Source organism: Lepidochelys olivacea (assembly GCF_965140295.1).
Source record: "Lepidochelys olivacea isolate rLepOli2 genome assembly, chromosome: 7".
Taxonomy (NCBI): Eukaryota; Metazoa; Chordata; order Testudines; family Cheloniidae; genus Lepidochelys; species Lepidochelys olivacea.
Genome location: NC_140417.1, coordinates 103861088 through 103877529, shown reverse-complemented (window position 1 = coordinate 103877529; position 16442 = coordinate 103861088). Strand labels below are relative to the sequence as shown.

Here is a 16442-nt window from a genome sequence, read left to right as displayed (position 1 = left end):
GGTCAGGGCAAGATTAACTCTCCTTGGACCCGGGACTATTAGATTTTGTGGGGCCCCTGAATACAAGTCTTTTTCCTAATTTAAAACAAAATGATCACAATTATGGCATTGAGGCTATTAACACTATATTAAACTTGCCTTTTAATTAACATAAAGCCCTTCTGTGGTTACATTTCAATCTGAAAACATGTAAAATATAGTTAAGTTAATTCAAAATAGCCTACTACTTACCTTAGAACAGCTGTTATAGTAGTTTCTTTCTGGGAGGGAGTTTGGGTGCAGGAAGGGGTCCAGGCTGGGGCAGAGTGTTGGGGTGCAGGAGAGGGTGAGGGGTGCAGGCTCTGGGAGGGAGTTTGGTGCAGAAGGGCATTTGGCTCAAGTGTCCTTAAGTCCATGCAGCCTTGCATCTGTCTGCTCGGAGAAGAGACCGCTCCCATCGAATGGGAGGTCCTGGGTGGAGGACTGCATCTCCTGGGACAGACCTGCAGATTGAAGCCAGGAACTGCACCTCATTACCATGGCCGAGGCACTGACCCTGGCTGCCAAATCGGCTGCGTCCCAGGCCATCTGGAGGGAGGTCCTTGCCACTGTGGTACCCTCCTCCAAATTGGCGGTGAATTCTTGGGCCAAGCCCTGGGGTAGCGAGTCTTTACGCTTTTTGAGGGAGTCCCACAGATTAAAATTGTATCTCCCCAATAAAGCCTGGTGATTTGACACCCTAAACTGAAGGCTGGCTGTCAAATAAACTTTCAAAAGCACGGTGAATCAAGTATCAGGCTGCTCTGCCATTTCTTCCACCTCCAGGCCCAAGTTCGAAGCCACTCTTCTGAGCAAGGCTTGGTGCTCCTTAAAGTCATCAGGAGGTGTGGCGCTTGAGGGCCTGCTACTGCCTTGTCTGGTGACAAGGATGAGGATTAGACCACTGCAGGGAGGGCCTGGGACATTGTCCCCCGTGGGGGAAGGTTCTTTTGGAGTGGGTGCCCGCTCCTCTACTGCAGAATTGGATTCTGCTCTGAGCACCGGGCCCGGTGCCATCGGTGCTGTGGGTTGCTTCTCTGAGACAGCAAGGGAGGAGTGATGCGAGAAGGGCATTGGCATAATTGGCATGCCCGACATGTTCCAATATGACCACTGCGCCTGCCATTGGCCCTGCTGCCAGGTTGGCACTGTGGAAGCCGAGGTGGTCTCGGGTGGCCACAAGGGCTGCTGCTGTCATGGCGAGGGGCTGAAGTCCTGTTCTGATCTGGACGAGTCCCTTTCCGGGGACCAGGGTGGGGCCGTAGAAGCTTGTGTCTGGCAGTTGACCGGAGCCGTGGAAGACTGATGCCTCGAATTGAAGGACCGGTGCCACTCCAAAGACCAGTACTGGCGGCAGGGAAATCAGTGCCATGCCAATGACTGATCCCATTTCCGAGGGGAACGATGCACCGATGGAGATCTACGCCGAGAGGTAGGCTGGCAGGAGGATGATCTGTGTCAGATGTACGGAGACCACGTCTCACCATAGGCACATCAATTGTGATCGCAAGCGCAGTGCTAGCAACCTGGGTGGTAAGACAGGAGACCTAGGTTGTGGAGTCAGGGATCCCAGCCACAGGCATGGGGAATGCTGCATCTGCTCTGGGGACCAACAGCGTTTGGCTTCCCTCTGAGGAGGTCTCATGGTTGGCTTACCCCTTCGGGAAACCTTAGCTGGATCCAACACCATGCACTGCACTGGCGGCGCTGGGAGAGCTCTCTGATCCCTGGCCACCGGGAGGGCCTCAGACGTCAACGGCCCTGCCAAGTGCCTGGGTGCCCTACCACTCCCGGGAATTGGTGGTGGATCCCTAAGGGGGACTGGGGCATCCAGCCAGAGAGGTACCCCCTTGTGGCTACGGCGTGGGCAGGTGGCCTGAACTGGGTCCTTTGCCCAACAAGGGTTCCCTTGACCCTTCTTGCTCAGTGCTGGGGAGTCTCGTTTCTTCAGATGCTTCTTGGGCACCGGCGAAGGGGAGCAGGGCCAGGCAGAGCCCAGTGTTGGCGGTGCACTGTGCACCAGGGTGAAGGTGCTGGTCGTAGAGTCAGAGTGGGAAGGTGCTGATGCCGGGCGAAGTGCAGCCTCCATGAGGAAGGCCCTTAGACAAATGTTGTGCTGCTTTTGAGTTCGAGGACAAAAGTTCTTGCAAATGTGACATTTGTACTTCATGTGCGACAGCTGGTATGGGGGTCACTAACAGGAATAGGCCTATTGCAGGCAGAACCAGGTTTAAAGCCTGAGGACTGGGGCATACCCCGCCCTGGGGCTAAATCCCCTCTGGGACTCTAACTTACTAAGTAACACTACTTAACACTTACCTACTGTAAAGAAACAATATACAAAGCTAACAACAATGAGAGTTAGAGAGAACCGCTATCCACTTGCAAGGCAAGGGGAAGGCACTCCGACCAACCATCATGGCCGGTAAGAAGGAACTGAGAGGCATAGGGCTTGCAGTGCCTAATATATCGACACATGAGCACAGCACTCCAGAGGGCGCCACTGCTGACCCTACAGATACCGCTAAGGCAAAAATCTCTGACAAGTGTGCATGTGGGCACTCACACACCTAGAACAGAATCGACATGAGCAAGCACTTGAAGAAGAACTTATATTATCATTGACTCTGCAAACATTCTCAAAACACAAGCTATTATCTATTAATTATAAAAAGGGATTTTTAGTTCCTATAGTTCTTGAAGCATGATTTCTGTTGGCACAGGCTTTCACAGAAACAAATGAACCAATCATGCAGAAAATCAAGATTAAAATGATGTAGTTTGAAATAATTAACACTTTCATGAAAAATATAAATTGTGTTTAAAAACATTTATGTGCTCTTTATCACTAAAACGTTTTGTGATCTGAAATAGATTTAGATTTAAACAAGTTATGATAATCTCTCTCATGTAACTTTCATAGAATTGTATGACTGGAAGGGATCTCAGAAGGTCATCTAGTCCAGTCGTCTGCACCCACGACACGACTGAACATTATCTAGACTATCCCTGACAGGTGTTTGTGTAATCTGCTCTTAAAAATGTCCAGTGATGGAGCTTCCACAACCTCCCTCGGTGATTTATTCCAGTGCTTAGCCACCCTGACAGGCAATTTTTCTTAATGTCCAACCTAAACCTCCTTTGTTGCAATTTAAGCCCATTTCTCCTTGTCCTATCCTCAGAGTTTAAGGAGAACAATTTTTCCTCCTTGTAACAACCTTTTATGTACTTGAAAACTGTTATGTCCCCTCTCAATTTTTTCAGTCTTCCCTCACAGGTCATATTTTCTAGACCTTAGTTGCTCTTCTCTGTACTTTCTCCAATTAGTTCACATCTTTCCTGAAATGTGGCGCTCAGAACTGGATACTCTGGTTGAGGCCTAATCAGCATGGAGTAGGGCAGAAGAATTACTTCTCATGTCTTACTTAATAACACTCCTGTTAATACATTCCAGTAGGATGTTTGCTGTTTTTGCAACAGTGTTACACTGTTGACTCATATTTAGCTTGTCATCCTCTAGGACCCCCAGATCCCTTTCTGCAGTTCTCCTTCCTAAGCAGTCATTTCCCATTTTGTATGTGCGCAGCTGATTGTTTCTTCCTAATTGGAGCACTTTGCATTTGTTCTTATTGAATTTCATCCTATTTTCTTCAGACAATTTCTCCAGTTTGTCCAGATCATTTTGAATTTTAATCCTATCCTCCAAAGCACTTGCAAACTTTGTAAGTGTCCTCTCTCTGCCATTCACTAAATCATTGATGAAGATATTGAACAGAACCAGACCCAGAATTGATCCCTGTGGGACCCCATTTAATTTGCCCTTCCAGCTTGCCTATGAACCACTGACAGCTACTATGTGGGAACAGGTTTCCAACCAGTTATGCACCCACCTAGCTCCATCTAGGTTTTATTTCCCTAGTTGTTTATGAGAAGGTCATGCGAGACGGTATCAAAAGCCTTACTGAAGTCAAGATATACCACGTCTACCGCTTCCCCCCATCCACAAGACTTGTTACTCTGTCAGAAAAAGCTATTAGGTTGGTTTGACATAATTTGTTCTTGACAAATCCAGGCTGACTATTACTTATAGCCTTATTATCTTCTTGGTTGTTCACAAATTGATTTGCTTAATTATTTGCTCCATTATCTTTCTGGGTACTGAAGTTAAGGTGACTGGTCTGTAATTCCCCTGTAATTCATACACTGCTGTCAGCATGGTTTTGCTTTTTTTTTTTTTAATTTTAATCCTTTTTGAAGTGCTTTTTGAAAAATCTCAATTCAGATGCATACTATAACTCACTGTGGGACCACAGAGAAAGAACTTGTTTGAAATGTTAATAGGAAATTCTTCATGAAGGAAGGGTAGGTTTAAAATCACTTTGAAGATGACACAATTCCTTTTCATCACAGAATGTTAATTTAAAAAAAGATTAATTACTACTGGATCAATTTTTTTTTGTTAAATAAAAATCACATTTAATTTCTCGCAGTGTATAAAGGGCACTGAAAATTAATATCTTTAGAGTGAAATGTTGAAAAGACTTTGGCTGATATATTACAAAGAATCATAGATTCCAGAGCTGTTACAAATGAATGATTTATTGCTCAGCTGGGTATTGACTGACTGCAAAAAATTGTTTCTGTAATACTTACTCCACGTCCATGGCATTTTGTTACACATTCATGAACACCAAATATACTAATATTTTGGCACCGGCGATTAAGACAGATCTGCAAAATGAGAAAGAACAGCTTTAATGTTGCTGAAAAAAACATACCTAGGGTGCACACAGTGAACTATTATATCCTTACAGCTACATTTGTTCATCTATCACCTTTCCAGTAGCAATTGTACTGATTTGCCTATGCAGCAACTGATTTCACACCAGTGGCATTATCCCTGATTTACAGCAATGTAAGGGAGATCAGAATCAGAACCTATGGCCCAGGTTTTTAAAGATATTTAGGTGTTGCACTCAGTGTTGAAATGTGTAACTGGTTCAGGAGCCTAAGTTTCATTTTCAAAAGGAATTTAGGCACTTATGCGCCATGCATGGCAGTCAATGGGCTTTGGGCTTCTACATGCCTAAATCACTTTTGAAAACAAGACTTAGCTTCCTAAATCAGTTAGGCATTGTGACACTGAGCGCAGCAATGTCTAAATACATTTTAAAAGTATGTCCTTTATATTATCATCCTTGTAAATCCTTGGGGTTAAAATCCACTTCAATCCCAGGTCAGGGTAAAGGTTGGTATCACTCTTGACTAGCATGCAGGGTATTGCAAGATTGAATTTCAGATATATCTGATATCGAAGGCTATATCCTGAGCTAGTGTTAATCTGCATAGTTCCATTGACTTCAATGGAGCTACACCAGTTTATACTAGGTGAGGATTTGTCTCTTAGTTTTTGAAAATTAACAACTACTAAAATACTTTATTATTTACGTAATTGTGTTCTTATTCTTCCAGAATTATGAACATGCCAAACTGGATTCTTTCATGTACTTGAACTGGCTATATTAGAATTCTCACAAGCCAACAGACAACTTCCTGAATTAAAAGATCGGATCCTCTGCTGGTATAAACTGACATAGCTCAATTTACACCAGTACGTGGAGCTATGTTGATTTACACCAGTGGAGGAGATGGCCTGGGATGTCTGGAAATTCTTGAATATTTTCAAAAGAATACTGATCAATGCGGGGGGGGGGACGCGGCTAATTTAATCTCATCTGATAAATCTAAACCTTTCTAACTGAATTTTTTCAAGAGAAATTATTTTTTAAATCAACTATAAATAGAGTTGCAGATTAGGTAAAATAATCATCTCACAGGAAATTACAAATTAGCATTAGCCTAGGGGAAGAGCTTTTACCCTTCTGTTAAATAGAAATTAACAAATATAGAGTGTCATATATAATCACATGCAAAGTTCTTTGTTTTGCAATCATTACGGAGAGTTAACTTCACTCTTCCCACACAGTTGAAGGTTGGGATAAAGCAAGATTAGCACCATTTAATAAAAACACCAACCAATACAAATTGAAATGACTGATGTAACTGATGGTAATGAAAAGTTATCCAATTCAAGCTGAAACAAATATTACAATTGGAATGACTGTTACTATACTAACTCAACAATAAAAACCACAGTTATAAATTCTGCTCTCCTTTAACTCTGTAGTTCAAAGTTTAGTAGGATTACAAGGCAGTCACAATAATTAGCAGCAGGCTGGGTAAAAGTGATGGTAGTAGACAAAAGGGATGTCTAATCAGGGAAGTTATCCTCTGGGGGAATAACTGATTACAGCAGTATTCACAATTCAGATATTCAGAGTACACTGTCACAGAGAATTCTGAGCCCATTAAAATGGCTGCATTTCAAACTGTATATCTTTAGCACAAAAAAAAATCAAGAATATTTAAATTCATATTCTGAATCTGTAATACAATGTGGTAATGCCTTCAAAGTAAAACATACAATTTCATAAGTATTAGGCTGTATATTCGATAGTTTGTGTATATGTATACGATTAGACAGATTAGAAAGATTAAATACTCACTACAGAACTTGAATGGGGGGATTTTATACCACTGGATTCCTCACTAGTTTTCTCTTTGAAAAGCCATTTTATAGACCATTTTATAACAGAATTACTTGAAAACATTTTTGGAGGGTAGTGCGTTTTCTTATAATATAGTTTTTGTAGTCATGATTAGGACATGTTTTAAATTGGTTGCCAATATGCCTAACAAATTATGATAACTCAGCAAAACTCAAGCATTTGGATATATGAATGGTTTTGTTTTAACTTACCTAAACTTTTCTAGGCTCTTCCCCTTTTTCCTTTCTGCCCACAATCCTCCAATAGCATGACTGCCCCCTGCTCCTCAGTAGTTCCGGGACACCATTCTTCCCTCCCCCAATAAATTCATAGCACTCCAGTGTCCACAGGGCTCTTCTGTCTCCCATTACCCCCTCTGCTCTTTTCCTCTGCAGCCAAAACTATGGATGTGGTGCCAAGATGGAAACTGTACTACAAATGTGCAAAACAATTAGCAATGCCTGCAAAATGTGTGTGTGTGTGTGTGCACGTGCAAAAATCTGCTTTGGTGGCAGCACAACACTTGGTTTATGTTTCCCTTTGAAGTGAAAGGCCATTCTTTGCAGGCAGAAGCTGCCTTTCTTCTTAGCAATTGCCTCAATTTCAATAAACAGCTTTTTCTGAAAGTGAAAAATGGAAGTGTGAGCAATGATTAGCAAAAACTGATGAACACATTACGAAGCTGGTGTGAGGCTAATCAGAATTTTGAAAAAATACCAAGAAACCTCATGGACTCTGAAAGTTTTGGATATTGGTATGAAAATTCAGGAACATTTATATTTTGAATCTTATGTTTCATTAAACACAAACTGGTTGCTCTGAATGGGTCTAAAGGACATTTAGGAAGTACTGGGTACCCTGTGTATGGAAATCTTTTGACCTAACAAATGAATTCTGTTCAACAGTGTAAACAACAAATCTTGAATCAAGACAACATGCAGACCTGATTAATTACAATCCTAATGTCCAGGTGTAGCTCCCATCAATAAATATACTTAGCCAGATTTTCAATAATTGGCCTTTATTTTGGCTTCTGGAATTATTTTGCAGGAGGTAAAATCTCTGCTATGTGTACAAAAAGTACTTGTCTGTGCTCATAAATCACATGTCTAAGTGATTTACATTCTACTTGCAAAACTGTGGGTTCAAAAACAGAAGCAAAGTGAAGGAGTAGGTAAAAATCTGGCACAGTATGAGGGTATGGAAGACAGTGAGATATAATAATAAAATAAAAAAGTGACACTTGTCTTAGTACACAGAGATTTGAAACACAAGGATGGTAAAGTTCCACTTTTATACATTGAGAATTGGCTGCTTGGAGAGTATTTTTGAATCTTACTTTTTCATCTTCACATTTTGTGCCTGCCAGAACGAGACCAGGATCAGGCATATCATCTCCCAAGTACACATGGGTACCACGACACAGAATCTTGCCTCCTTCCTGCAGCGGGATATTTGTTTCTATGGAAACAGCATTGGTACCAATTACAGGTCGATTTGCTCCCCCTTGACACTGAATTTTTCCACATTTAGCATCTCTGAAGGGAAAAATGATTTAAATAATTTTAAAGATATCCAAAACCTGAGGCTTGTGTTGCAATGTCAGTTGTTCTGAGTGCAAAGAGAGACCCTACCTGGGTTCACATTTAGCAAAGGAACTTTTGGAGTCTTTGCCACAGTTGCCATAAGGATCGCCTGCAGAATTGACTCTCTCAAAGCAGATCCCAGGGGCGGGTTTAGCACCTGAAACAAAAACAAATCAAGACTTTCATCTGATGCAGTGTTTTTAATAATTGTCTTTGAGCTCCATGGGTTTTTTAGGTGAAGGTAAGATGTAGCCTGCCTACAGACAAAGCACAGCAAAACACTTGTGCTTGCTCAGCCTGCTAATTGAGCAACCTGAATGTGTGGGTTGTCCGCAGTTGGTGGTCTCTCTTGGCTAGGCTAACTGATAAGCATGGCAGGCTTAGTTCTCCTTTAAGATGCCTAGATGGTGTCCCTCATGTATCCTCCGAGGACATAACAATTGTAACTAGTTTGGCTAAGAAAGATATTGAATACTTTGCCAGTTGGCTTCCTTCCCTTCAGAGTAGCTAAGTGAGAACTTAAGAGCTAAAGAATAGCTAAAGAGAACTGCTAGGTCACTGAGCGAAATGGGGAGAAAGGGATATGTAAAGAGCTCATAAAACACATGCAGTTCTTCAAAATTCCAAACAAGAGGAAGGACTGGTTTGAGGGAAGGGTAATTCTCTAATGAAGTGGCTGAGCTAGGAGACCATTAAGCTATATGACACCTGCACGTTATTTACACTAGCCTTTTTAATGTAAATATTTCCCAACACCAGTGCAGCTTCTTTGGCTACAGCAAAGGTGGGAATGCTTGTACAGACAGGTCACAGATACATTGATTTTAAAGCCAGATTGGAGCTTTAGATCATCTAGTCTGACCTCCTGTATAACACAGACCATAGAATTTAATCTAGTTGCTTCTGTACTGAGCCCAATAACTTGTATTTGACTAAAGCATTATCTTCTAGAAAAGCACCCAAGATTTGATGTATAGACTTCAAGAGATGGAGAATCCACCACTGCCCTGGGTAGGTTGTTGCAATGGTGATTGCTCTCACTGTTAGACATTCACACTTTATACCTAATTTGAATGCACAGCTGTAACTTCCAGCCATTTGGTTCTTGTTACACCTTTATCTGCTAGTAAACAGGTTTAGTCACTGATATTTTCTCCCCATGGAGGTACTTATACACCATGTGCAAGCAATGTTCCCTCTAATTTTTGGCAGGCCCTGTGCGCAAAAAATTTCTTCTGTGCAAATTTTTGTGCTTCTGTGCAAATTTTTGTGCAGGCGGTGTTTCGCCATGTGCACGAGGTTTAGGATCTGTGTGTGCACGCACACGTGCACAGTTTAGAGGGAACAGTGTGTGCAAGTCATCACTGGCATTCCAAGCGCCATGACTTGCTCTGAGAAGAGTTAGATGGCACAGTGGTTAAAGTTTAAGCAGATGCCTGGACCTCTGCTTGTACCAGCACTCACACCATTGATAGCATTGATGTAGCTATGCCAGTGGCTGTTAACAAAAAAAGCCCTCGTGTAGAATACAGCCAACAAGCATTGGACTTTTGTCCGGATCAGGAAAATGAAAGAACAAAACAAAATGATTTGAAAACCTGCAGGCTGAGAATATTACAATTTTAGCACATTATGTCCCTACTCCTTAACAACAGAAACAGAATATCCTAGTGAGCATTACAATTGCCAAATGTTTTGTGCTGTTTCCAAGTGTGTGTATATAGTAAAAAGTCTGCAGTTTGGGGGAAAAACTTTTAAAAGAGGGAGGTTAAAAAAGAGTTTCATACTCTTGGAGAATAAAATTAAACATGCTGAAAAGAGTTACAGTTAGTATGAATCTTTTCACTAATAATCCAAAGATTAAAGCCTCAATTAATTATCTACATTTCACAGTCAGAAGCTTGACTAATAGAATATCCTTAACTGAACAGCAAGGTAATGCTACAATGGACAAAATTTGCAATCTTAAAGATAGGTTTTAGATGGCTTCCCCACCTTCCTCTAACTTTTTACATATTTAAACTGGAAAACCCAGAAAATAGGGCATAGGGGGAACAAAATATGAGCTGCTGCTCTCCTGGAGAGAAGGACAAGAGACTGAAATCTTTGAATGATTACTAACAAGCTTGCTGAGTTCAGGATACTTCTCAAATCTGAGACTATTAAAAAGGTCTCACATGGAATCCTTGCACTTTTTTCAGAAAACCACAGGCAATAATTGTGAATTGACTGAAGCATCTAGAAAAATAAACTAGCCAGATGAAAGCCAAAATGCGACTTTCATTTTCTATGAGATTTCCTTCTTGACTTTCCATTTCAGGGCCAATGGCTATTCAATATCAGACTAACATTAAAACGTGCACAGGCTATGACTGGTTTTTGAGAGGGAAAGTGGGATGGGGAAGAAGGGGAGATAAGTTAAAAAATCAAGTATACCTAATTCCGTTTCCTCTTACATCTGCACAGACCTAATTATTTAGCCCCAGCTTTCATAACTGACCAAAGGAATGCAACACTAAATAGTTCTTGTGCACCTGATTCTGGTCTCTTCTTCTCATCTGGGAAACCTCTTACGTAGTATGTTATATTACTACAGTAATGAACACTTCCCCTGAGAGTGTATCAAGAGAATGCTTCACTCTGGCAGTCCAAAGCACAGATATGTTTGCACCAGAATGATATGTGGGTTCAGCAGAGTAAAAGCATTGCTTGCATACATGCACCTGCATTGCCTCAAGACCAGCAATCAGGGTTCAATAAGGCAATGGCCATTCCTTGGATAAGGATCTGGATGAAGAAGAAGAGCAGATTGGGGTATATTTTTATTTTCTGACTGAACCTTTAGAGTGGGACACCCACCTATATTTTTTAATGTGGAAGCAGCCAGCATGTTAAAGATGACAAAAGAGGCCTTGCTGGACAGGGAACACATCTGTCTCTTCTAGCACAACAGGAACATTCAACTCAAACTGATGTTACTTATTAAGAGAATAGACCTTTAGAGAACAGAAAGTCCATTCCTACCAGGCTCTGAATACTCTGCGTGTAAAAGCACCTGACTCCCACTGGTCAACTGTGGTCTGAAAACCAAATCCTAGCTCTAAATTTCTGTCTCCTAATTGAAAGCACAACATTCATTGGCTTGGGATTCAGATGGCTGAAGCCTTCTCCAGACTGGTCTTTTTACCAGCTTTGGATTTATTGTAGTTGCAAACATATAAATGTGTGAGGAAAGTGAACAGATGGAGTTACTGGGTTAAAAGAAAGATTTCAAAGGACACTTATGGAAGAAAATCATAATGGTGTGTTTCTTGAAGAAGCCCATTTATCACAATTTCAGCACATAAACTGAAGCAGAAAGAGCTGTCTTTCTCTATTTTGCTACTTCAAGAGGAAGAAACAAAATGATTTGTGAAAATATTTCCAGTGGATATTAAGCTCCTTGATCTGGATGAGCGGAGTTTATTTCACTTTGCTATTGATAATTATAGCATTGCAACCCTATAATTAAGGTCCTATCAGCCCTTCCTGTCCAAATCTTTTTTTCAAGGAATTAAATCAGACATCTGAAATCACATCACGTGCAAACATGCCATTAAAGTGGTCAGCCTGGATAGATTTTTTTTTTCAGATGGGCAAATTGATAAATTCATTTCTTTAGTTATAATACAGAAACAGAGAAATGTTGTGTGGTTTCAGATGCTTCCATGACCGGCTTTAATTAAAAAATAGCTTAAAGAGTACAGTCCAGGCGAAGAAGGAGGGTTCGAATCTGGGAAGGCGAGAAAGTTCTGATAGCAGAGGAGGGTACAAACACAGAAGTACCAGGTGCTGGAATGAAAAACAGACAGGAGAGGAGGGATGGTCTTGTTAAGAGACTAGACTGGGACTCAAGAAATGTAGGTTCAATTCTCAATGTTGACACAAACTTCCTGTGGGACCTTGGGCATGATGTTTAATCTCTCTGTGTCTTTGTGCCTGGTCTCTCAAATGGGGAAAATAACCCCATAGGGTGAGTGGGAGACCTGAAGCTCAGACACTACACTAATGAGTATCAAACATGTAACCGTGTATAAATAAATACAAGAAAGACACGCAGGAATCCTAAATTTTGCAGGCTAAAGCCGTGATTCTCCATCCTGTTAAGTCTGCTTTGTGCTGTTTCGGTGGTGCAAAGCAGACCTCAACCTGCTTTCTCTGGCCAATGGAGAAGTCTCTTTGTATAGGGGGAATAGTCTGGTGGTGCAGAGCTAGTATAGTGCCTGCATCACTGGCCCTTAACTGTCCATCTGGGTGGGCTCTGGTGGGCTGCTGGCAGTCTGTGTAAGACAGCCCAATTTTTAAGCTGCTCGGCTTTGCACTGGGGAACATGCTGGGTCCCAACGAGTCCCAGTCTGTGCTTGATACTAACTTTGTAGCTCTAGCTGGACTGGAGGAACTGGGCCTAAATTTGTGGTAATCACGTTTTATCATGTTCAAGTACTTGTGAATTTGGGTATATAAAGTTCATTTGTATTTACTGGTCATGCAGATAGATACAAATCAATTTAAAGCTTGGTTAGACCAGAGTTCCAGGTAAAATGATTTAACCATAGTTTAAACAGACAGTTTGGATGGGGGCAACCTGTATTATAATGTCCTAATTTATCTTGATTTACTGCTGTAGGTTTTTTGTTTTCTTAAGAGCTTCTGCCTTGAGCATAGGTACCCACAGCAAACACACACATACAAGCAGAAGAACGCTTCCTAAACAAATGACCATGGCTGTTCAAACAGCCACATAACAAAATCAGCTGCCCACTAATTATTAAAAAGCCAGTGCCTGCAATTGGCTCCCCAAAGCCCTCATTTACACCATGCCTGGAAAAGGCCGGGAAGAAGATGAGCACCGCAGTATGTCCTGAAGCACCAGCATGTTGTAGAGTCACAGACTCTTCATAGGGAATGAATGGTCATCTAGCAGAGCCCTCTCTTCTCTCATACTAACGGGGTACTAGCTCAGATGATAATCCCTGTTACTTGCAACGGCTGGCTATAGCACCAGCAGACAGACTCCATCCAACAAGAATGCCATGTGTCACTCGGCTGCACAATCTGCCCCACATTACTCACACAGGAACAAAACACACACACACACACCCTTCCTAAAGATTCATTTGCCTGTCAGTGTAAAAAATGCCAGCAGTCTAAAGGTTAACATTTCCTCCACTCCCAGGAAATCAATAATTTGTCTCTTTCTAATAGTTTTATCTGCATATCTAGCTTTTCCAGAAAATGCCGATGGAGCAGCAGACATTATACAAAGGCATTTACGATTGATGTATCCTTCAGTCATATTACTGTCAATAGGTCAAATCAATGGCAATATGACTTTTTAGAATTAAAAAGGTTTCAAGTAGAAGCATTTTACCCTTTTAATATTAAAAATGACACACATGCAAAAGTATGCAGTGTTGCTGTCGCTGTGTGGGTCCGAGGATATTAGAGACATGGTGGGTGAGGTAATATCTTTTATTGGACCAACTTATGTTGATGAGAGAGACAAGCTTTTGAGCTACACAGAGATCTTCTGAAGATACTACCTCACCCACCTGGTCACTTACACATGCAAGAGTGAAATAGGAAAAAATATTCTGCGTACAGGGGGCAGAGCACAATGTGGATGCTCTTTAACAAGTTTACTGTTATTTTTAGAGACAGTTCCCTGTGTATGCTTTTATTCCACCAGCAGCAGTGTTTTCTGTCCAGCCAAAGGCTTGGTGAAACACACAATGTATGTTTTGTAAGTGGCCTTGATCTAGGACCAAACTCTAGCTGTGGAGGCCTTTGAGCATCCAAGAGGTTATGCACTTTTCCCAAGTGTGTCTAGGTGTGGGGTAGGAGGCTGCTTGCGCTTCTCTTTCCTACACTCAGATTATTTAACATCACTGCAGTCTTCGGCTGCAACTGACTGAATGAAGAGAAGGCCAGAAGTTACATGTTAGTCCATGATCTGTGCTCCTGTGGGCAAAAGACTGAGTGAAGGAAGTGGTTTGGGGGTCTCAATGAGTATTGCAAAACTCCTTCCCACGCTGTATCTTCCAAACAAGCCCTTACTTTCTTTGTTTGGTAGCTCTAATGCTAAATTGTCATTCAGGTGCTGTCTTAGGCTATGTCTACACTATGCAGCTACAAGGCATGCAGTGTTGCCGCTGTATGTCGGAAGGAGAGAGCTCTCCCGCCAACAAAAAAAATTCCACCCCCAATGAGTGGCAATAGTGCTCCTGCCGACAAAGTGCTGTTCACAGTGGTGCCTTCCCTTTTTGGGGTGGGGGGTGATTTAACACCTCTGAATGACAAAAGTTTTGTCGTTCACTTGCCAGTGTAGACAAAGCCTTACTCAAGATGAGCCACACAGTTTCCCCTGTCAGGGAATGGTCAGTCATGTAAGCACTAAATAATGTCCTGAAGATAAGTGCAAGGTTCTGTGACACCTAGGCAGCTCTTGAGGGCTCCACTGTGTGGATATACACAGTGGACTAGGATTTGGTCTTGAGTTACTTAATTTACAAAGATTAAATGGACTCTGGAAAAACATGCCAAATTATTTTAAGAAAGATGATATCCTGGTATGCTCAACCCTAAAATACTGCTGGTTTTATTGGGTGGCAGGGTCATGAAAAGTACTTCTCCATGCAAACTGGCCTTATCTGCTTGAAGCATTGAAGGAACATGATACAGTGTAGTTCTTCTGTTCCTGAAACAGATTCTCATTGCTCTCCCTAATTTAAACAAACTCATATCTCTCATGGCTTTTCTTTAACTAGATCTACATAGGATCAACATTTATCATGGAGGTGGGGGTACTGGGCCTTTGTAAATAAACATGTACAAAGGACACCCAGACCAAGGACTTGAATATATTTATACAGGAAACCTTACTGTGCTTTATCCCACACAACTTCCTGCTATTCTAACTTGCTTATTGGGAAGAAAAAGAAGAGCAGGTGATGTGTGCAAGTGAGAGAGTGAACCAGGGTCTGTGTTTCTCTCTGGCTACAGTAGGTTTTTTTTTAATAATTATAACAATTTGGGTTCAAACGTGAAATTTATACATTGTAAGGTGCTGTTAATATTATAAAGACGTGGCTAAGAAAAGCATCGTAGAATGTTCAGGCTCTCTTTTTGCTTTACAGGAAGTATTTTTATGATTCCCACATTACTGCAGTATAAAAAGAACAATAGAAAACACTGGGCTTGTCTACACTTGAAACATTACAGCCGCATAGCCGCAGCACTGCAGCTATGCTGTTGTAGCACTTCAGTGTAGACACTACCTATGCTGATGGGAGAGGTTCTCCCATTAAGATTCACCCCTCTGAGAAGGGTAGCTAGTCGACAGAAGAATTCTTCCATCAACCTAGTGCTGTTTACACTGGGGTTAGGTTCGGTTTAATTACGCCGCTGTGTGGTGTGGATTTTTCACACCTCTGAGTGAGATAGCTGGGTCAACCTAAAGTTTTTGTGTAGACGAGGCCACTGAAACTTCATTCTTACATGGCATTGAATTAAAGTGGGAAAAATTGCTCTCAACTCACACATCTGAGATCTATTGGCACCAGCTGGGAGTTTTGCTGTACAATCAAGTGTAAAATCTGTTTTTTCTATAAAAGAGTCAAGCTACACATCTGTTGTTTTAAGGTTAATATAAAAATGTTAGGCTCTAAGAGAGACTGTTTTGTGCCAGCATTACATTACTGCTATTTATAATGGTAAATGGTAAATATCTCCAGCTCTGCTATAATTCTTCACTGATTAACATCCTTGCTTGATTCAGAGTAGCAGCCATGTTAGTCTGTGTCCGCAAAAAGAAAAGGAGTACTTGTGGCACCTTAGAGACCAACAAATTTATTTGAGCATAAGCTTTCATGAGCTACAGCTCACTTCAAGTACCTAGAATATACAGTATTCTGGTTAACCATACTCCAGTTTTCATTGATGCTTATTATGAATCACTGCTCTTTGCCCAAAATGTGCCTCTCTAGTGTAGTTAAGTGGGGTCTAGTTGGAAGCTAGTCCACATATCCAGCCCTCAAACTCACCATAGTGGTTTTGTATTTTGTTTTACTCCCAGCTGCTGTACTTTTTTTCTTTCCTTCAGTGTTGGAGTTTTATTCAACAATTATTTAAAAGCCTTGGGCCAGCTGGTATAAACTGGGGTAGATCCTGTGAAATCAATGAAGCTTTATCA

General features: G+C 41.5%; 1 protein-coding gene across 1 annotated transcript in view; it reads right to left on the bottom strand.

Moving 5' to 3' along the window:
- Positions 1–16442, bottom strand: part of ADAM12 (ADAM metallopeptidase domain 12) — a 346313-nt gene that overhangs the window by 29803 nt on the left and 300068 nt on the right. Inside the window, exons 15-17 of the mRNA XM_084634670.1 lie at positions 8261–8369; positions 7966–8164; positions 4672–4749 (exon numbers count right to left, since the gene is read on the bottom strand). Of these exons, the coding sequence (XP_084490796.1) occupies positions 4672–4749; positions 7966–8164; positions 8261–8369 (386 nt within the window). The remainder of the gene's footprint in view (positions 1–4671; positions 4750–7965; positions 8165–8260; positions 8370–16442) is intronic.